Source organism: Capra hircus, chromosome 19, assembly GCF_001704415.2.
Source record: "Capra hircus breed San Clemente chromosome 19, ASM170441v1, whole genome shotgun sequence".
NCBI classification, from domain to species: domain Eukaryota; kingdom Metazoa; phylum Chordata; class Mammalia; order Artiodactyla; family Bovidae; genus Capra; species Capra hircus.
The window spans coordinates 5,928,291-5,950,775 of NC_030826.1; the positions used below are offsets into that span (position 1 = coordinate 5,928,291).

The 22,485-nt window shown below is 38.2% G+C and overlaps 1 protein-coding gene across 1 annotated transcript in view; it reads left to right on the forward strand.

Annotated features, from left to right (window-relative positions):
* The window catches only part of LOC102182253 (phosphatidylcholine transfer protein-like), a 33,100-nt gene continuing 11,408 nt past the window's right edge, over positions 794-22,485 (forward strand). The window contains exon 1 of the mRNA XM_018063984.1: positions 794-928. Within this exon, the coding sequence (XP_017919473.1) occupies positions 794-928 (135 nt within the window). The remainder of the gene's footprint in view (positions 929-22,485) is intronic.

Sequence of the window (22,485 nt, forward strand, 5' to 3'; positions counted from 1 at the left end):
CTTCAAAAAGTGAAGATGAAGACAGGTACAGTCCCAGAGACACTGTGCATAATCTGACTTCTAGCACCTCTGGAACTGTCCTTTGTCTCACCTCAGTATTCATGTTCAAGCTAATTCCTGCTCCCTTATCAGCTCACCTGATAATACTGTAGGCATCAGTGAAAAAAGCCTAAGGCCCAAATCTCAGGCAAGAATAACTTGTAACTGGAGCTACCTCATGGTAGTGAGGGATACTTTTGGTGTTAACATATGATAGCTGTTAGACATTCCCCCTGGTCACAGATCTGGGTTTTACATTTATCCCAGTTTCCTGAAGAAGGTCAAGGCTTTTGCAAGCAGAAGTGGCCTTCACTGTGCTAATTCAAGACCCCTTTAAGTCTTCCTTTGGGAACTTCCTGGGATCCACAGCTGTAGAATTTTGAGGGCACCCAGAATGTGGGATGGATTTCATATCATCATCAGTCCCTTTTAATGTTTCCAGCTTTTTCTTTTATCTCTATTAAATACACACACACACACAACAATAGCAACTTTTGGTGTACAAATGAATTTGAGCATGGGAGGAAGGAATCTTGGAGAAAAGTGAAAGTGAAATTAAAAAGAGAACCAGATGGCTCTTAACAAGAAAGTGGGCTATATTGCCACCAAGTACATTGATAAGTCCTGCCTTCTACCCTATCTCTTTTTGGATTCCTGCCAATCACCCTGGGCCACACTCTTGCCCTGATCTTTAACACATACTAAGCCTGTGTGTGGCCTCCCTTGCATGCAGAAGAGCTGTGGCTGTGGAAGAATGGCCTCTGCCAGCAGGTTCTCTGAAGAGGAGTTCCAGGAGGCCTGTGCAGAACTCCAGCGTCCCCGGGTATCAGGATGGGAGATACCTGTGGTCACCTCAGTCATTAAGGTCTACCAGTGGCCACTGAAAAAGGTAAGGTAGCAGCATGCAGGGGACCCCTGGGAGGCTGCAGCCTGTCTGGAACTCAGGAGTCTTCCAGAACCAGGAGGAACAAGTGCTCCTGGGGTGGTGCCTCCAGCTAACTTTGCCACTGTGGAAGCAGGAGGTGAAGAAGTACACTGAAATTATTCTCAGAGACGTCTGAAGTCTACCCAACGGGGAATGTGGTTTGTTAGAAGTTAGTGTTACAATGTGGGCCTGCCTGATTATTAGCCCCATGCACTTGCCTGCAAAGGACATGGAGTCCCCCTCCTTGGGTGATGCCAGTGGTATTTGTTTGGCAGAGCGTATCTTAGGTTTAAATATAGGTAAAGAAGAGACTGGAGTTTCCAGAGAATGGGTGTTCAGGGTAATGTGTGTGAAGAAATCCAATGAGCTCCTAACTAGCTTCTTGGCCTTGAGCCACTCTCTACCCCTTCCATCTTACACAGTACAGCTCAGTCAAGTACCTGCGAGGGTGTGATCTATCAGTTCCCTCCAGTGGCACTGTTGATTGCTGAATTAATAATAATAGCTACAGTAATAGTGAATGCATCACATGTTGTCTTATGGTCTGGGCACTGTTTAAATGCTTTGCAGGCATTGCTTTATTCAGTCCTCATATCAGCCCCAACATAAGGTTCTAGGATTGCGGACAATTGGTTAAGAAACCACAGTGAGCTGTGACTATGATTTAAATGATGCTATAACAAAGCTATTATTATATGTTTGGAAAAGATTTAAATGTAGAAACACTTGAGAGAGTTTACAATGTAACAAATACATCGTATTTATTAATTTTAAATATTTATTTTTACTTTATTTTGCTTTACAATACTGTATTGGTTGTGCCATACATTGACATGAATCCACCATGGGTGTACATGCGTTCCCAAACATGAACCCCCCTCCCACCTCCCTCCCCATAACACCTCCCTGGGTCATCACCGTGCACCAGCCCCAAGCATGCTGTATCCTGCATCAGACATAGACTGGCAATTCAATTCTTACATGATAGTATACATGTTTCAATGCCATTCTCCCAAATCATCCCACCCTCTCCCTCTCCCTCTAAGTCCAAAAGTCCACTATACACATCTGTGTCTCTTTTGCTGTCTTGCATACAGGGTCGTCATTGCCATCTTTCTAAATTCCATATATATGTGTTAGTATACTGTATTGGTGTTTTTCTTTCTGGCTTACTTCACTCTGTATAATCGGCTCCAGTTTCATCCATCTCATCAGAATTGATTCAAATGTATTCTTTTTAATGGCTGAGTAATACTCCATTGTGTATATGTACCACAGCTTTCTTGTCCATTCATCTGCTGATGGACATCTAGGTTGCTTCCATGTCTTGGCTATTATAAACAGTGTTGCGATGAACATTGGGGTACATGTGTCTCTTTCAATTCTAGTTTCCTCAGTGTGTATGCCCAGCAGTGGGATTGCTGCGTCAAAAGGCAGTTCTATCTGCAATTTTTAAAGGAATCTCCACACTGTTCTCCATAGTGGCTGTACTAGTTTGCATTCCCACCAACAGTGTAGGAGGGTTCCCTTTTCTCCACACCCTCTCCAGCATTTATTGCTTGCAGATTTTTGGATTGAAGACGTTCTGACTGGTGTGAAGTGGTACCTCATTGTGGTTTTGATTTACATTTCTCTGATAATGAGTGATGTTGAGCATATTTTCATGTGTTTGTTAGCCTTCTGTATGTCTTCTTTGGAGAAATGTCTATTTAGTTATTTGGCCCATTTTTTGATTGGGTCGGCCCACTTTCACCACTACTATTCAACATAGTTCTGGAAGTTTTGGCTACAGCAATCAGAGCAGAAAAAGCAATAAAAGGAATCCAAATTGGAAAAGAAGAAGTAAAACTTTCACTGTTTGCAGATGACATGATCCTCTACATAGAAAACCGTAAAGACTCCACCAGAAAATTACTAGAGCTCATCAATGAATATAGTAAAGTTGCAGGATATAAAATCAACACTCAGAAATCCCTTGCATTCCTATACACTAATAATGAGAAATTAGAAAAAGAAATTAAGGAAACAATTCCATTCACCATTGCAACGAAAAGAATAAAATACTTAGGAATATATCTACCTAAAGAAACTAAAGACCTACATATAGAAAACTATAAAACACTGATGAAAGAAATCAAAGAGGACACTAATAGATGGAGAAATATACCATGTTCATGGATCGGAAGAATCAATATAGTGAAAATGAGTATACTACACAAAGCAATTTACAAATTCAATGCAATCCCTATCAAGCTACCAGCGATATTTTTCACAGAACTTGAACAAATAATTTCAAGATTTGTATGGAAATACAAAAAAACCTCGAATAGCCAAAGCAATCTTGAGAAAGAAGAATGGAACTGGAGGAATCAACTTGCCTGACTTCAGGCTCTACTACAAAGCCACAGTCATCAAGACAGTATGGTACTGGCACAAAGACAGACATATAGATCAATGGAACAAAATAGAAAGCCCAGAGATAAATCCACACACCTATGGACACCTTATCTTTGACAAAGGAGGCAAGAATATACAATGGAGTAAAGACAATCTCTTTAACAAGTGGTGCTGGGAAAACTGGTCAACCACTTGTAAAAGAATGAAACTAGATCACTTTCTAACACCGCACACAAAAATAAACTCAAAATGGATTAAAGATCTAAATGTAAGACCAGAAACTATAAAACTCCTAGAGGAGAACATAGGCAAAAGAGGAGAACATAGGCAAAACACTCTCCGACATAAATCACAGCAGGATCCTCTATGATCCACCTCCCAGAATTCTGGAAGTAAAAGCAAAAATAAACAAATAGGATCTAATTAAAATTAAAAGCTTCTGCACAACAAAGGAAAATATAATTAAGGTGAAAAGACAGCCTTCTGAATGGGAGAAAACAATAGCAAATGAAGCAACTGACCCACAACTAATCTCAAAAATATAAATTGTATTTAAAATAAAACAGATTGTGATTTTAGTAGACACAAATAATTCTGAAACTTGGACAAATTGCTGCTTTTGATAGATTTTAAATTTCTCTTTTCTGATTTAATCTCAGAATTTTAAACTTAGAAATTCTCTTCCAAAATCTTTCTGTCCTACACAGTCACATTTTTCTTTCAATTTTTAAAAAATTTTCTTTTCCTTTTATCAGTTTCCCTGTTCTTACCTTCACTTTTTTTTGCCCAGGTAACAATGGTAGTAACTTATCTTTGCATGGTGCTTTAATATACAAAATGCTTCTACATAATAGTTTTTATTTATCCTTATCAAGAATTAGAAGATAGATACAGGCTTATTTTCTGATTTTACGGATGGCATAAGACCCAGAGTTGTTAGGTGAGCCATACAAGGCCACATAACTAGTAACCAGATATGAACCTGTCGACTTTGATGAGCTCAGTACCAAAATATGCAGCTTGCTTCAATTCAGAAGTAACTTCTCTTTCCCCAAGCTAAGCAAAACTAGTGCAAAGCCGCTGTGTGCTATTCTATGTGCTCCTTCAGGAATAGCATGGATTTTGGAGGCAGATAGTATTGGATTAAAATCTCTGCTCCTCCTCACTCTAATTCATTGACTGAGGAGATATCCATCAAATGCCTACCATGTGATACTGCTTTGTAGGCACTGCAGATATGCAGGGACTGGGAATTTGGAGCTGCTGGTTCAATAAATGAGCTTCTTGAACAATAAACCATATTCACTGATGATAATAAACTCATAGTATATAATGAAATGGCAGCTGACGATCTCTACAAAGAAAGTAAAGTAGGATGAAGGAATACAAAGATGTTATGGTGGAGGGCATCCAGGGGTGATGTGATGTACTTTAGATAAATAGAATATGGAAAGTCTCTCTTCCAGAAGTAACAATCAAGTGGAAATAGAAATAAAATGAGAGATTGTGTCCTGAAAATACCTGGAGGAGAAATGGACCAAAGAATGTTTCTTAAAGCTCAAGCACATTAAAATTGTTTGGGGAGCTCTAAGGATATTAGCTGCAATTCATGGGGTCATAAAGAGTCGGACACAACTGAGCGACTGAACTGAACTGAAGGACATTAGCAAGATTTAATTAGAGCCCAAATCTAATTGAGTTGTGGTGGAACTTGAAGGGATGGTCCTTTGGAAAAACTCCCCTCTCACATAGAGGTTGATTATTCTGTCCTCCCTACTTTTGTGTATGTTGAAATGCTAGTGCACCAGAATCACCTGCAGGGCCTGTTAAAATTCACAGTAAGAACCCAAATCCCAATTTTGATTCAGTGTGTCTGGATTCAAAGTTTGCTTTTAACTTCTTTTTTCCTTCCTCTTACCCCTTTCTTTCTTTCTCCTCCTTCTTCCCTTCCTCCTCCTCCTCCTTCCTCTTTTCCATTTTCTTTTTAACCAGTTCTCTGGTTACATAGAAATTCCTGGTCCAGGGACCAGACTTTGATAACCATTGATGTATGCAGAGCATCTTGCGTGGTGCTCAAGGAGGTTCTGACTTTGGAGTCAGGAGAGGGCCCTAGAGATGAGAAATGGTGGGAAGTGAAAGGCAAGAGTGGAAGTAAAAAAGTATCTTAAGATGAAAGAAACATCTACTTTAAGACTCACTTTCCCTGATTTTTAAATTAGTGGCCACTTGGGAGTGAATGTGGTTCCCTGAACAGTGCTGAGAAGTTCTCCTGGCAGGATAGGGTCATAGATCACTTGCAAAAGTTTTCCAGGGAACTACAGTCAGGTCTAGATGGAGCTTTAGGCTGGTTCCTATGTCAGTAGACACGGTGACATGACTGTCAGTTTGCAGAGGCTCACATCATTGACTCTGACCAAGAAAATGTTGGTATAAAAAAAGATCTTGGGGGAAGAAAGATCTGGGAATTCCCTGGAAGTCCAGGGGCTAGGAGTCTGTACTTTCACTGTTGAAGTCATGGATTTGATCCCTGGGCAGGGAACTAAAACCCCACAAGCCACACAACGTGGCAAAATACCAAGATCTGGTTGATGGTTGACTTCTTATGTTTTTTAAGCCCACTGTCTGGCACTGTGAGAGGGGCCTGTGTTTGTTCTTTCATAGGTCTTCTAATCAGTGAGTTTGGTGAGGGGCAAACCATTTTTTCCCAGGACTGTTTGTTCTTTCATATCCTATGCTGGCAATCTACTAACCTGTTGAAAGCCTGGTCTCTTGAGTAAAACTCTCTGGCTCACCAGGCTGGGCTGAGAGAAAGTTTGACCTTTCAGAGGGAAGCAGATATTTAATTGCCATGAGAACACACTTACCTCCATGAAAGAGAAGTTTCCACTCTCATTCTCGAGGTGGGGTCACAATCTGATAGCATCATGGGATTTTTTACTTCTGGATGACAGGACTATTCTACTTTCTCCCACCCTTCTCTGTACCAGCATGATTGTTGGAACAGTTGCTGTACCCAGGACACTTAATAGAGCCGATTTACTCGTGGGTAAAATCACCACAGCTTAAAGCTGAGCACCTGATGTGGCCTCCTTCTATTTCCTGCCACTGATCAAGGCCACCTCTCTCTCTCTCTCTCTTGCCCCTATTCCTTCATCCTAGAGATCCCTGAGCGTACAACTGGATAGACAGACATGTCAGAGCCTCAGTTCTCTTTCAGGAGGAGGGTGTGGTATCAGGCAGTATGAAGATGCTGGTTTCAAGATGTAGCTTTGAGGGAATGAAGGGAGAGGGTTGAAGAAGATTCCTTACTTCTGTCTGCAGATTAAAGTATAACTTTTGCCTCACTCAGCCTTGCCCATCAGAGGAAAAACAAATAAACAACAACAACAACAAAAACCTAGCATAAGTCTCACCCTATACCAAGCTCACACAAACTACTCGACCAACCTTAGGAGGACAGAAATCAAAAGGAAGAAAGAATTCAACCTTCTTCAAGGAAAGAATTCAACCTTCTTTGAAGCCTGGGAAAAGGAAACCTCAAACACAATAACTTAAAAAAATGAAAAGACAGCGAAATACTGCACAAATGAAGGAACAAACAAGACACACAGAAGTCCAAATAAATGAAGGAAAAATAGGAAAATTACCTGAAAATGAATTTAGATTAATGATAGTAAAGAAGATCAAAAGCCTTGAAAACAAAATGGAGAAAATGTAAGCATCAATTAACAAAGACTTAGAAGAATTAAAGAATAGACATACAGAGATGAACAACACAATTACTGAAATTAAGAATACTCTAGAAGGAATCAGTAGCAAAATATCTGAAGCAGAAGACAGAATCAGTGAGCTGGAAGATAATATGGTGGAAATAACTTCTGAAGAGGAGAATAAAGTAAAAAGAATGAAAAGAGCTGAGGACAGTCTCAGAGGTCTCTGAGACCATTTCAAACACACCAACATTTATAGGAGTCCCAGAAGAAGAAGAGAAAAAGAAAGGATATGAGAAAATTTTTGAAGAGATTATAGTTGAAAATGTCCTCAGTGTGGAAAAGGAAATAATTAAGTCCAAGAGGCACAAAGAGTCCCATACAGGATAAACCCAAAGAGAAACATACTAATCAAATTAACAAATATTAAACAGAAACAGAAAACATTAAAAGCAGCAAGGGAGAGGCCACATGTAACATACAATGGAAACCCCATACTCTTAACAACTGAACTTTCAGCAGAAACTCTGTAGGCCAGAAGGGAATGGCAGGATATATTTAAAGTACTGAAAAAGAAAAAATATACAACCAATATTATTGTATTCAGCAAGGATCTCATTCAAAACTGATGGAGAAATAAAAAGCTTTTCAGACAAGCAGAAGTTAAGAGAATAGAGTAACCAAACCAGCTTTACAAAAAATGTTAAACAGACTTATATGGTCAAGAAATACAATAGAAGAAAAAAGATCTACAAAATTAACCCCGAACAATTAGAAAATGGCAAAAGGAACATATATATCAATAATTACTTTAAATGTAAATGGATTAAATGGTTCAACCAAAAGACACAGACTGGCTGAATGGATACAAAAACAAGACCCATATATATGTTGTCTACAAGAAACCCACTTCAGACCTCAAGATACATATAGATTGAAAGTGAGAGGATGGAAAACTATATTCCATGCAAATGAGAAGCAAAACAAAGCTGAAGTAGCAATCCTTATATCAGACAAAATAGACCTTAAAATAAAGAAGATTACAAGAGATAAGGAAGGACACTACATAATAATCAAAGCATCAATCCAAGAGGAAGACATAAAAATTGTAAATATCTATGCATCCAAGACAGGCGGGTCATGGTGGAGAAGTCTGACAGAATGTGGTCCACTGGAGAAGGGAATGGCAAACTACTTCAGTATTCTTGCCTTGAGAACCCCATGAATAGTATGAAAAGGCAAAATGGTAGGATACTGAAAGAGGAACACCCCAGGTCAGTAGGTGCCCAATATGCTACTGGAGATCAGTGGAGAAATAACTCCAGAAAGAATGAAGGGATGGAGCCAAGCAAAAACAAGACCTAGCTGTGGATGTGACTGGTGATAGAAGCAAGATCCGATGCTGTAAACAGCAATATTGCATAGGAATCTGGATGCCAGGTCCATGAATCAAGGCAAATCGGAAGTGGTCAAACAAGAGATGGCAAGAGTGAACGTTGACACTCTAGGAATCAGCAAACTAAAATGGATTGGAATGGGTGAATTTAACTCAGATGACCATTATATCTACAACTGTGGGCAGGAATCCCTTAGAAGAAATGGAGTAGCCATTATGGTCAACAAAAGAGTCCAAGATGCAGTACTTGGATGCAATCTCAAAAACGACAGAATGATCTCTGTTCATTTCCAAGGCAAACCATTCAATATCACCGTAATCCAAGTCTATGACCCAACCAGTAACGCTGAAGAATCTGAAGTTGAATGGTTCTATGAAGACCTACAAGACCTTTTAGAACTAACACCCAAACAAGAGGTTCTTTTCATTATAGGGGACTGGAATGCAAATGTAGGAAGTCAAGAAACACCTGGAGTAATAGGCAAATTTAGCCTTGGAATACAGAATGAGCAGGGCAAAGACTAATAGAGTTTTGCCAAGAAAATGCACTGGTCGTAGCAAACATCCTCTTCCAAAAACACAAGAGAAGACTCTACACATGGACACACCAGATGGTCAACACTGAAATCAGATTGATTATATTCTTTGCAACCAAAGATGGAGAAGCTCTATACAGCCAACAAAAACAAGACCAGGAGCTGACTGTGGCTCAGATCATGAACTTCTTATAACTAAATTCAGACATAAATTGAAGAAAGTAGGGAAAACCGCTAGACCGTTCAGTTCAGTTCAGTTCAGTTCAGTCATTCAGTCGAGTCTGACTCTTTGCGACCCCATGAATCACAGCATGCCAGGCCTCCCTGTCCATCACCATCTCCCGGAGTTCACTCAGACTCACGTCCATCGAGTCCGTGATGCCATCCAGCCATCTCATCCTGGGTCGTCCCCTTCTCCTCCTGCCCCCAATCTCTCCCAGCATCAGAGTCTTTTCCAATGAGTCAACTCTTCACATGAGGTGGCCAAAGTACTGGAGCTTCAGCTTTAGCATCATTCCTTCCAAAGAAATCCCAGGGTTGATCTCCTTGAAAATGGACTGGTTGGATCTCCTTGCAGTCCAAGGGACTCTCCAGAGTCTTCTCCAACACCACAGTTCAAAAGCATCAATTCTTTGGTGCTCAGCCTTCTTCACAGTCCAACTCTCACATCCATACTCAGGTATGACCTAAATCAAATCCCTTATGATTATACATAGGAAGTGAGAAATAGATTAAGGGCCTAGATCTGATAGATAGAGTGCCTGATGAACCATGGACTGAGGATTGTGACACTGTACAGGAGACAGGAATCAAGACCATCCCCATGAAACAGAAATGCAAAAAAACAAAATGGCTGTCTGGGGAGGTCTTACAAATAACTGTGAAAAGAAGAGAAATGAAAAGCAAAGGAGAAAAGGAAAGATATAAGCATCTGAATGCAGAGTTCCAAAGAATAGCAAGAAGAGATAAGACAGCTTTCCTAGTGATCAATGCAAAGAAATAGAGGAAAAGAACAGAATGGGAAAGACTAGAGATCTCTTTAAGAAAATTAGAGATACTAAGGGAACATTTCATGCAAAGATGGGCTCGATAAAGGACAGGAATGGTATGGACTTAACAGAAGCAGAAGATGTTAAGAAGAGGTGGCAGGAATACACAGAAGAACTGTACAAAAAAGATCTTCAAGACCAAGATAATCACGATGGTGTAATCACTCACCTAGAGCCAGACATCCTGGAATGTGAAGTCAAGTGGGCCTTGGAAAGCATCGCTACGAACAAAGCTAGTGGAGGTGATGAAATTCCAGCTGAGCTATTTCAAATCCTGAAAGATGATAGTGTGAAAGTGCTGCACTCAATATGCCAGCAAATTTGGAAAACTCAGCAGTGGCCACTGGAAAGGGTCAGTTTTCATTCCAATCCCAAAGAAAGGCAATGCCAAAGAATGTTCAAACTACCAAACAAATGCACTCATCTCACACGCTAGTAAAGTAATGCTCAAAATTCTCTAAGCCAGGCATTAGCAATATGCGAACTGTGAACCTCCAGATGTTCAAGCTGGTTTTAGAAAAGGCAGAGGAACCAGAGATCAAATTGCCAACATCCTCTGGATCATGGAAAAAGCAAGAGAGTTCCAGAAAAACATCTATTTCCGTTTTATTGACTATGCCAAAGCCTTTGACTGTGTGGATCACAATAAACTGTGGAAAATTCTGAAAGAGATGGGAATACTAGACCACCTGACCTACCCCTTGAGAAACTTATATGCAGGTCAGGAAGCAATAGTTAGAACTGGACGTGGGACAACCAACTGGTCCAGATAGGAAAAGGAGTACATTAAGGCTGTATATTGTTACTCTGCTTATTTAACTTCCATGCAGAGTACATCATGAGAAAAGCTGGACTGGAAGAAGCACAAGCTGGAATCAAGATTTCCGGGAGAAATATCAATAACCTCAGATATGCAGATCACACCACCCTTATGGCAGAAAGTGAAGAGGAACTAAAAAGCCTCTTGATGAAAGTGAAAGAAGAGAGTGAAAAAGTTGGCTTATAGCTCAATATTCAGAAAACGAAGATCATGGCATCTGGTCCTATCACTTCATGGGAAATAGATGGGGAAACAGTGGAAACAGTGTCAGACTTTATTTTTGGGGCTCCAATATCACTGCAGATAGTGACTGCAGCCATGAAATTAAAAGACACTTACTCCTTGGAAGAAAAGTTATGACCAACATAAATAGCCTATTGAAAGCAGAGACATTACTTTGCCAACAAAGGTCCATCTAGTGAAGGCTATGGTTTTTCCAGTGGTCATGTATGAATGTGAGAGTTGGACTGTGAAGAAGGCTGAGCACTGAAAAATTGATGCTTTTGAACTGTGGTGTTGGAGAAGACTCTTGAGAGTCCCTTGGACTGCAAGGAGATCCAATCAGCCCATTCTGAAGGAGATCAGCCCTGGGATTTCTTTGGAAGGAACGATGCTAAAGATGAAACTCCAGTACTTTGGCCACCTCATGCCAAGAGTTGACTCATTGGAAAAGACTCTGATGCTGGGAAGGATTGGGGGCAGGAGGAGGTGGGGACGCCAGAGGATGAGATGGCTGGATGGCATCACTGACTCGATGGACTTGAATCTGAGTGAACTCCAGGAGATGGTGATGGACAGGGAAGCCTGGTGTACTGTGATTCATGGGATCACAACTGAAAGACTGAACTGAACTGAACTGATGCATCCAACATATGCCCGCCTGAATACATAAGACAAGGAGTAATAGACATATAAAGATAAACTGACAATAACCCCAAATTAGTAGGGGACTTTAGCACCCCACTCACACCAATGGACAGATCATCAAAACAGAAAATTAATAAGGAAATATAAGTCTTAAATGATACTTTACATGAGATGGATCTCATTGATATCTTCAGGACATTCCATACAAATGCAGAAGAGTACACCTTCTTCCCAAGTACACGTGGAACATTCTCCAGGATAGACCACATCTTGGGTCACATATCAAACCTCAGTAAATTTAAGAAAATTAAAATCATATCAAGCATCTTCTCCAACCACAATGTTATGAGACTGGATATCAACTAGAGGAAAAAAACTGTAATAAATACAAACACATGGAGATTAAACAACATGTTTCTGAATAACCAACAAGTTACTGAAGAAATGAAAATGGAAATTAAAACATTTCTAGTAACAAGTGACAATGAAAACACAACTCAAAATCTATGGGATGCAGTAAAAGCAGTCCTAAGAGGGAAGTTTATAGCAATACAATCCTACCTCAAGAAACAAGAAAAACATCAAATAGACAACCTAACATTACACCTAAAGCAACTGGAAAAAGAAGGAAAAAAAATTAGTAGAGGGAAAGAAATCATAAAAATCCAAGCAGAAATAAATGAAAAAGAAATTAAAGAAACAACAGTAAAGATTAATAAAATAAACACCGGTTCTTTGAAAAGATAAACAAAATTGACAAACCCTTAGCCAGACTCATCAAGAAAAAAAGAGAAGAATCAAATCAACAAAATTAGAAATGAAAAAGGAGAGGTTCAGCAGATAGTGTAAAATACAAAGGATTATAAGAGACTGTTATGAACAACTATATGGCAATAAAATAGATAACCTGGAAGAAATGGACAAATTCTTAGAAAAATTCAATCTTCCAAGACTGAACCAGAAAGAAATAGAAATTATGAGCAGCCCAATTACAAGCACTGACATTGAAGATGTGATCAAAAATCTCCCCCAAAACAAAAGCCCAGGACCAGATGGTTTCAAAAGAGAATTCTATCAAACATTTAGAGAAGAGCTAGTGCCTATCCTTCTAAAACTCTTTCACAAAATTGCAGAGGAAAGAATGCTTCCAAATTCATTCTACAAGGCCTCCATCACCCTGATACCAAAACCAGACAAAGACAACACAGAAAAAGAGAACTACAAGCCAATATCACTGATGAACATAGATGCAAAAATCCTCTACAAAATTTTAGCAGAATTCAGCAATACATCAAAAAGTTCATACAGCATGATCAAGTTGGGTTTATTCCAAAAATGCAAGGATTCTTCAATATATGCAAATCAATCAATGTGATACACCATGTTAACAAATTGAAAGATAAAAACCATATGATCATCTCAATAGATGCAGAAAAAGCCTTTGACAAAATTCAGCACCCATTTATGATTAAAACTCTTCAAAAAATGGGCATGGAAGGAAACTACCTCAACTTAGTAAAGACCCTAAGGCAAACATTATTCTCATTGATGAAAAACAGAAAGCATTCCCCCTAAGATTAGGAACAAAACAAGGGTGTCCACTTTCACCACTATTATTCAACATAGTTCTGGAAGTCCTAGCTACAGCAATCAGAGGAGAAAAAGAAGTAAAAGGAACCTAGACTGGAAAAGAAGAAGCAAAGGTCTCACTGTTTACAGAAGACATGACATTGTGCATAGAAAACCGAGTATCAGAAAATTACTAGAGCTAATCAATGAATTTCACAAAGTGGCAGGATCCAAAATCAGTACACAGAAATCACTTGCATTTCTATATACTAACAATGAAATATCAGAAACAGAAATTAAGGAATCAATCCCATTCACCATTGCAACAAAAAGAATTAAATATCTAGGAATACACTTACCTAAGGAGACAAAAGAACTATACACAGAAAACTATAAGACACTAATTAAAGAAATCAAAGATGAAATAAACAGATGGAGCGATATTCCATGTTACTTGGTAGGAAGAATCAATATTGTGAAAATGGCAATACTATCCAATGCAATCTACAGATTTAATGTGATGTCTATCAAATTACCAAGGGCATCTTTCACAGAACTAGAACAAAAAATTTCACAATTCTTATGGAAACACAAAAGATCCTGAATAGCCAAAGCAGTCTTGAGAAAGAAGAATGGAGCTGGAGGAATCAACTTTCCTGACTTCAGATTATCCTGCGAATGTACAGTCATCAAGATAGTATGGTACTGGCACAAAAACAGAAATATAGACCAATGGAACTAGATAGAAGACCGGAAATAAACCCATGCACCTATGGGTACCTTATTCTTGGCAAAGGAGGCAAGAATATACAATGGGGCAAAGACAGCCTCTTCAATAAATGATATTGGGAAAACTGGACAGCTACATGTAAAAGAATGAAATTAGAACACTTCCTAACACCATATACAAAGATAAACTCAAAATGGATTAAAGACCTAAATGTAAGATAGGACTATAAACTCTTAGAGGAAAACAGGCTGAACACTCAATGACATAAATGAAAGCAAGATCCTCTATGACCTACTTCCTACAGTAATGGAAATAAGAACAAAAGTAAACAAGTGGGACTTGATTAAGCTTAAAAGCTTTTGCACAGCAAAGGAAACTATAAGCAAGGTGAAAAGACAGCCCTCAGGATGGGAGAAAATAACGGTAAATGAAACAACTGACAAAAGATTAATTTCCAAAATATACAAGGAGCTCATACAACTCAATGCCTGAAAAACAAACAATCCAAAGTGGGAAAAAGACCTAAACAGACATTTATCCAAAGAAGACATACAGATGGATAACAAACACATGAAAAGATGCTCAGCATCACTCATTATTAGAGAAATACAAATCAAAACTACAATGAGATATCACCTCATACCGGTCAGAATGGCCCTCATCAAAATGTCTACAAATAATAAATGCTGGAAAGGGTGTGGAGAAAAGGGAATGCTCTTTCACTGTTGGTGGGAATGTAAATTGATACAGCCACTATGGAAGATGGTATGGAGATTCCTTAAAAAACTGGGATTAAAACCACCATATGACCCAGCAATCCCACTCTTAGGCATATACCCTGAGGAAACCAAAACTGAAAGAGGCACATGTATCCCATTGTTCATTGCAGCACTATTTACAATAGCTAGAACATGGAAGCGACCTAGATGCCCATCAACAGATGAATGGATAAAGAAGTTGTGGTACATATACACAATGGAATACTACTCAGCCATAAAAAGGAACACATCTGAATCAGTTCTAATGATGTGGATGAACCTAAAACCTGTTATACAGAGTGAAGTGAGTCAGAAAACAAAAGATAAATACCATATTCTAACACATATATACAGAATCTAGAAAAATGGTTCTGAAAAATTTATTTACAGGGCAACAATGGAGAAACAGACATAGAGAACAGACTTATGGACCTGGGGAGAGAGGGGATGAGATGTATGGAGAGAGTAACATGGAAACTTACATTACCATGTGTAATCTAGACAGCCAATGGGAATTTGCTGTATGGCTCAGGAAACTCAAACAGGGGCTCTGTATCAACCTAGAGGGGTGGGGTGGGGAGGGAGATGGAAAGAAGTTTCAAAAAGGAGGGGATATATGTATAGCTATGGCTGATTCATGTTGAGATTTGACAGAAAACAGCAAAATTCTGTAAAGCATTATTCTTCAATAAAAAATAAATTAATTAAAAAAATATATCTTTGTGCTGCCATCCTGTCTTTAACCCCATCCTTGCATGAAGATCACACCAGGTGGCTATTAATCAACCAAAGCTTTTATTATCATTGGGCCTTGGAAAACCGTGACAGGTTTTTGTTTTTTAATATAAATTACTCTTGCTATAACTTTCTGTATTTCAATGGATTATTATTAGGTTGGCACAAACATAATTGTGGTTTCAGATCATGTATTTTAAATCTTTATAACTAGGTTCAAACACAGCTTTATTAATCAAAATAAGAATCATTACAATCAACACATTTTTGCCAACAAAAAATAAGTTTGTTTATTCCTATAGCATAAAAATCCAAGCTTCAGGTTTTAGAGAACTCTAGAAAGCATTTTCTGCCCCTTGCTGGTTGTGAAAGCATTTTCCCTGCAAAAAGTTGTTGAGATGCTTGAAGAAGTGGTAGTTGGTTGGCAAGAGGTCAGATGAATATGGCAGATGAGGCAAAACTTCATAGACGACTTCATTCAACTTTTGAAGCATTGGTTGTGTAACATACAGTCAGGAGTTGTCATGGAGAAGAATTAGACCCTTTCTGTAGACCAATGCCAGCTGCAGGCATTGAAGTTTTTGGTGCATCTCATCTATCTCCTGAGCATACTTCTCAGCTGCAGTGTTTTTCCCAGAATTCAGAAAGCTACAGTGAATCAGATCAGCAGCAGACCTCCAAACAATGACCATGACCTTTTTTTTCATGCAAGTTTGGCTTTGGAAAATGCTTTGGAGCTTGTTCTCATTTCAGCCACTGAGCTAGTTGTCACTGGTTGCCCTATAAAGCCCACTTTTCATTGTATGTCACAATCTGATTGAGAAATGGTTCATTGTTGCTGCATAGAATTAGAGAAAATAACTCTAAAATGACAATTTTTCCATGATTAGCTCCTGAAGCACCAAGCTTTCTCACCTTCCAATTTGTGTCAAATGCTGACTGATCATAAGCAGTCAACACTGAGTTCTTGGGCAACCTCTTGTGCAGTTGTAGGAGGATCAGCTTCATTGATTCTCCCAATTGGTCACTGTCAACTTCTGATGGCCAGTCATTGCACTCCTCATCTTCAAGGCTCTTGTCTCCTTTTCAAAACTTCTTGAAACACCACTGCACTGTACATTCATTAGTAGTTCCTAGGCCAAATTCTTTGTTAATGTTGTGAGTTGTCTCCAATGCTTTATGACCCATTTTGAACTTGAATAAGAAAATCACTTTAATTTGTTTTTTGGTCTAACATCATTTTGCTTGTCTAAAATAAATATAAAATAAACAGCAAGTAATAAGTCATTATCAAACAACATAAAGCGAGAAATGTACATTAAAATGATGTATAATATAACCACATTTATATAAGAATGTATTCCAATATCAAAGGGAAATTTTCAACAATGCAAAACAGCAATTATTTTTGTCCCAACCTAATATTTATCTAATAATATTTTGGTAGAAGTCAGTGACTTTTGGAGGCAGGATAATAAACTTTGAACTCTACTGTCACATCACTGGCTTCAGGTCCAAGTTCTGTTGTAACTAATGACCTTCAAGTCAAGTGTGTTATGACTTGGGTAATTTTCATAACATATATATATATAGTTAAAAGCTTTGAAGATTTATTAACTACCATAAAATACATTAAAGTCTGTGATTCAATGTTTTTAGTAAATTTATGGAGTTATGCAACATTCACCACAGTCTAATTTTTGAACATTTGTGTGACCTCCAAATAAATGTCTTGCTCATTTGTAATCTCTTTTTGTTCCCATTCCCAGTCTCAGCAAGCTGCTTCCTGTATCTACAGAGTTAACTTTTCTAGGAATTTCTCAGAACTTCCTTAAACCTCAATTTTGTTGTCTTTAAATGGGTTTACTAATGGTCCACATCTCATGTTTTCATTGTGCAGATTAAGTAGGGTAACCCCTGTAAAGCACTCAGCCCAGTCCCTGGTATTTAGTAAGTACTCAATAAGCATTTGCTATTAGTGTTATATTAGCCAGCTCTCTACAGTCCTTCAGTGTTAAACTTGCTGTGTGTTTTTGAAGAGATATCAAATACTGAATCAGATTTAGTCACCTGTCTCTCTTCTTATGGTCATGGTATACACTTCCCAGTTGCAGCTACAGCTTTGACACCTGCAATTAGGAGTGATTCTCCCTGATGAAAAAATGTTTGCTTTTCATACATTTTGAATCTGTTACTCTTGCCTCAGAGGGCTAGTGTTGGAAATCTTCCAAAGTAGTGGATTGAGGAGACTTCCTGGGACCTCAGGAATGGAAATGACTCTTTTATTAAAGGCAAAGAAAATTCAGTGCACACTTGGTGTGTCTTGACAGGATTAGAAAGATGTGATTCATCAGGGCTGTCTTATAATTAGTGACATAAATGCAGATAAATACCAAAATTGAAGCAAATGAGAGATGACTTTCTCCAGGTCAAGTGGCAGGGTATAGGGGCAGTAGGGGTTACTCCTCTGTAGGAATTACTGCCATGTGGGAATTGCAAATGTAGTATGCAAACGCTAGGATATTTGGATATTTGTCATATGTAAATGCATTGGCTCTTATAGAATTTATTCTGCTTTAGGACAAGTAACTGTACAATTGTCAGTAGTGTTTCACTAAGTATGTTGATATTTAGAGTATTTATATATAATTTAGTATAATATCAAATAAATGACAAACCTGGACTTAATAAAGAAAGACTTTCATTCAAAGGATTATTACCAAGGGTTGAGGGGGTTATTATAGTAAGTAGAATTATTGTTGCCGTTCAGTTGCTCAGTCATGTCTGACTCTTTGTGACCCCATGGACTGTAGCATGCCAGGCTTCCCTGTCCTTCACCATCTCCTGGAACTTGCTCAAACTCATGTCCATTCAGGCAGAATACTTTAACCATAAAATCTGTAGGTGTCTCAGGAGTGAGGCAGAAAGGTATTTTTTACAGACAAGAGTCAACAAAACTGAAGTCATGTGTGGGGAAGTGATATGAAGGTGGCCTGAGTGGAGAATAGAAAAGAGATTTTTGTTGCCTGAAACCAGTTTATTTTTAGAAGCATCTAGACGCTGCTCAGGCTGAGGCTCAATCAAGTTTAGGGACCTGAAGGAAGGAAATATGTTTAACCAGTTTGGTTATCAAGCATTTTGTTGTGATTGATCATTGGAGTAAACTGTTTTGGTGATCATTTATGGGACAATGAAAGGAAATTTAGAGGTGCTGTGTCTGGCCTTGTGATAGGTGAATAAGATGTGTGTGTGTGTGTCTCATCTAAATCATGGGGAGAAAGGTGGCTTTTTTTGTGGTGAGCTGTTTTCTGGAACACAAAGAGAGTGACTATTTCATACCTCTACTCTTTTCCAGGATCACAGAACTGAAGTAAAATTCATTGTCAGTAAGGACTACTCAAAATAATTAGGATTGCTTTTTAATTACAAGTAAAATAAAACTGGATCAACAATGACTTTATAAAATGAGGTTTATTTTTCTCACCTAATAAGTAGCTAGAGGTCACCAGTTGCTGGCATTGGATCAACTGATCAATATGGCTAGGAAAATGCTGAATCTTTTTAGTCCACATCCTCTTTGCTGTCTCTTAGCCACAGAATAGCTGCTGTAGTTGTTAAGATCCTGCGTGTATTCAAAACAGGAAGGAGGTGTCATATGGGCTTCCCTGGTGGCTCAGCTGGTGAAGAATCCATCTGCAATGCAGGAGACCTGGGTTTGATCCCTGGATTGGAAAGATCCTCTGGAGAAGGGAACAGCTACCCACTCCAGGATTTTGGCCTAGAGAATTCCATGGACTATATAGTTTCTGGGGTCGCAAAGAGTCGAACACTACTGAATGACTCTCATTTTTGCCTTCACCGGCATAGGAGACCAGGATAGTTATTAACTATGCACATGGCCATAGGGATTCTCTAGCAAGAAAGATAGTATCAGTTCAGTATAGCCACTCACTTGTGTCCGACTCTTTGCAGCCCCATGAACTGCAGCACGCCAGGCTGCCCTGTCCATCACCAACTCCTGGAGTTCACTCAAACTCATGTCCATTGAGTCAGTGATGCCATCCAGTCATCTCATCCTCTGTCTTCCCCTTCTCCTCCTGCCCCCAATCCCTCCCAGCATCAGAGTCTTTTCCAAGAAAGATAGTATATACTCTAACAAATATTGTTTCTTCTGCTAATTGTGTTATACACTTCATACTGATTCTCTACTATTGAATAATTCATTAACTATTTGAAGTGTAGGGAATTAATTACCCAATAAATAGAGTATTAGAAAATCATGCAATGTGTTTTCTTTAGATAAAGAAGTTGAACCATTCTTAGAACTGGTCTTTTGGAGGAGCCTTAGGAAAAGCCAAGAACCCCTTGAGTAAGCTTGTTTGGAGTCACTGAAATGTTAATATGAGGTTTCAAATGTTAATATGAAGTATTTTCAACAGGTTTTGCAGAGCTTGCATATCAATACTTTGCAAAAGACTTACACATCAATACTAAAAACATTGACCAAATAAAACTAAGGTTTATGCTCTTTTCCTATTAAATGTTTTTGTAGAAACAGTGGTACCCAATACTGATAAGATGCTCTTGTGCTACTGGTGAGAATATAAAAATGGAAAAAAATTTCCTTAAACATTTGTAAATGTTTATAAAAACTATAAACAGGCAAAATGTTAGTATCATTTACCCTAAAAATATATCTTTACTAAAACTTCCTGCTTTCTGAAGGAAAAATTGTCATTATTGTCCATGTTTATATAGAATAGTTGTTTCAAAAATATTTCACATCTGTAGAAGTGTATGGAAACAGAAATAATTCATGCTAATAAATAAATTAGGTGTTATCTCTCCAAGCTTCAAAGTAATATTCTTTAAAACAGTGTAACCTGTTTATATTATATTACTTCCATTTTGCAACATGCAGAACTACCTATTTACTTAAAAGAAATATGTCTACTTTCCCCAAAAGCAAAAGACACATTATTTTTCAAGTGCACTTGAAAAATTCTCTATGATTGATGACATACTAGGTCACAAGACAAGCCTCAACAAATTTAAGAGTATAGAAATTATTTCAAGCATCTTAAATTTGCTATGATGAAATGAAAGAATAAACTAAAAATACCTTGAGACAAATGAATAATGAAAACCCAGTGATATAAAATCTATGGGATTCAGGAAAACCAGTTCTTAGAAGGAAGTTTATAGTGATACATGTCTTCTTTAAGAAATAAGAAATCTCAGTTAAACAATCTAGCATTAACCTAGAAGAATGAGAAAAGCAAAAGAACAAACAAAACTTAAAGGCAGCAGAAGGAAGGAGATAATAAATATCAGAAAGGAAACAATAAAATAGAGATTATGAAACAGGAAAAATCAATATAACCAGGACCTGGTGCTTTGAAAGGGTAAAAAAAATGACAAACCTCTGGCCATACCCACCAAGAAGATAAGATGGAAAACAAGATCAAAAACAAAATAAGAACTGAAAGAGGAGAGATAACAATTAATAACATAGATCGCTAGAAACAGCCATCAATACCATAGAAATTTGGATTTCTTGTGCTCCAAAATCACTGCGGACAGTGACTGTAGCCATGAAATTAAAAGACACTTTCTCCTTGGAAGAAAAAGCAATGACAAACCTAGACATCATATTGAAAATCAGAGACATTGCTTTGTCAACAAAGGTCCATCTAGTCAAAGCTATGGTTTTTCCAGTAGTCATGTACAGATGGGAAAGCTGGACAGTAAAAATGGCTGAGCACCAAAGAATTGATCCCTTCGAACTGTGGTGCTGGAGAAGACCCTTGAGAATCCCTTGGACAGCAGGAGATCAAACCAGTCAATCCTAAAGGTAATCAACCCTGAAAACTCACTGGAAGGACTGATGCTGAAACTGAAACTCTAATACTTTGGCTACCTGATACAAAAAGCTGACTCACTGGAAAAGACCCTAATAATGGGAAAGGTTGAAGACAGGGGGAGAAGGATATGATAGAGGATGAGATAGTTGAATGGTATCACCGAATCAATGGGCACGAGTTTAAGCAAGTTCTGGGAGATGGTGAAGGATAGGGAAGCCTGATGTGCTGCAGTCCATGGAGTTGCGTGCAGACATGACTGAGCAATTGAACAACAACAATAACAACCATTTTATATATATATATATATGTATATATATATACATATATATATATACACACTATGAGCCATTACATAGAAGCAAATTTGACAAGCTAGAAAAAAGAGACAACTTTCTAGAAACATACACCCCGCCAAAATTGAATCAAGAAGAAATAGATTGCATGAGCAGACCAATCACTAAAAATGAAATAGGATTTATAATTTAAAAAATCCCTACAAACAAAAGTCCAGAACAAGATGGCTTCACAGTTAAATTGTACCAAACACACAGAGAAGAACTTATACCAATCTCCTCAAACGGTTCCAAAAGTTTGAAGAGGAATGAACATGCCCCAAAACATTCTATTAAGCCATCACTCTGATACCAAAACCAGAGAAAGATATTACAGGAAAAGAAAATTACAGGCCAATATTTTTGGTAAATATAGACACAAAAATTCTCAACAAAATATTAATAAATCAATTACAACAGCAATAAAAAAGTCATACACCACAACCAAGTTGAAATCATCTCAGGCCACTGTGATGTTTCAACATGCAAATCAATCAGTATGGTACATCACATCAGCAAAAGTGACAAAACCCACAAGATCATCTCAATAGATGCAAGAAAATAATTTGGTAAAATTTCATATCCATTTATGTAAAACTCTTGTGAAAGTCAGTATAGAGGGAACATATCTCAGCATAATAAGTTATTTATGACAAACTCACAGCCAATATAATAACCAAGGGTGAGAAGTTGGAAGTCTTTCCATTAAAATCTGGAACAACACAAGGATAACCACTCTCACCATTTCTCTTCAACAT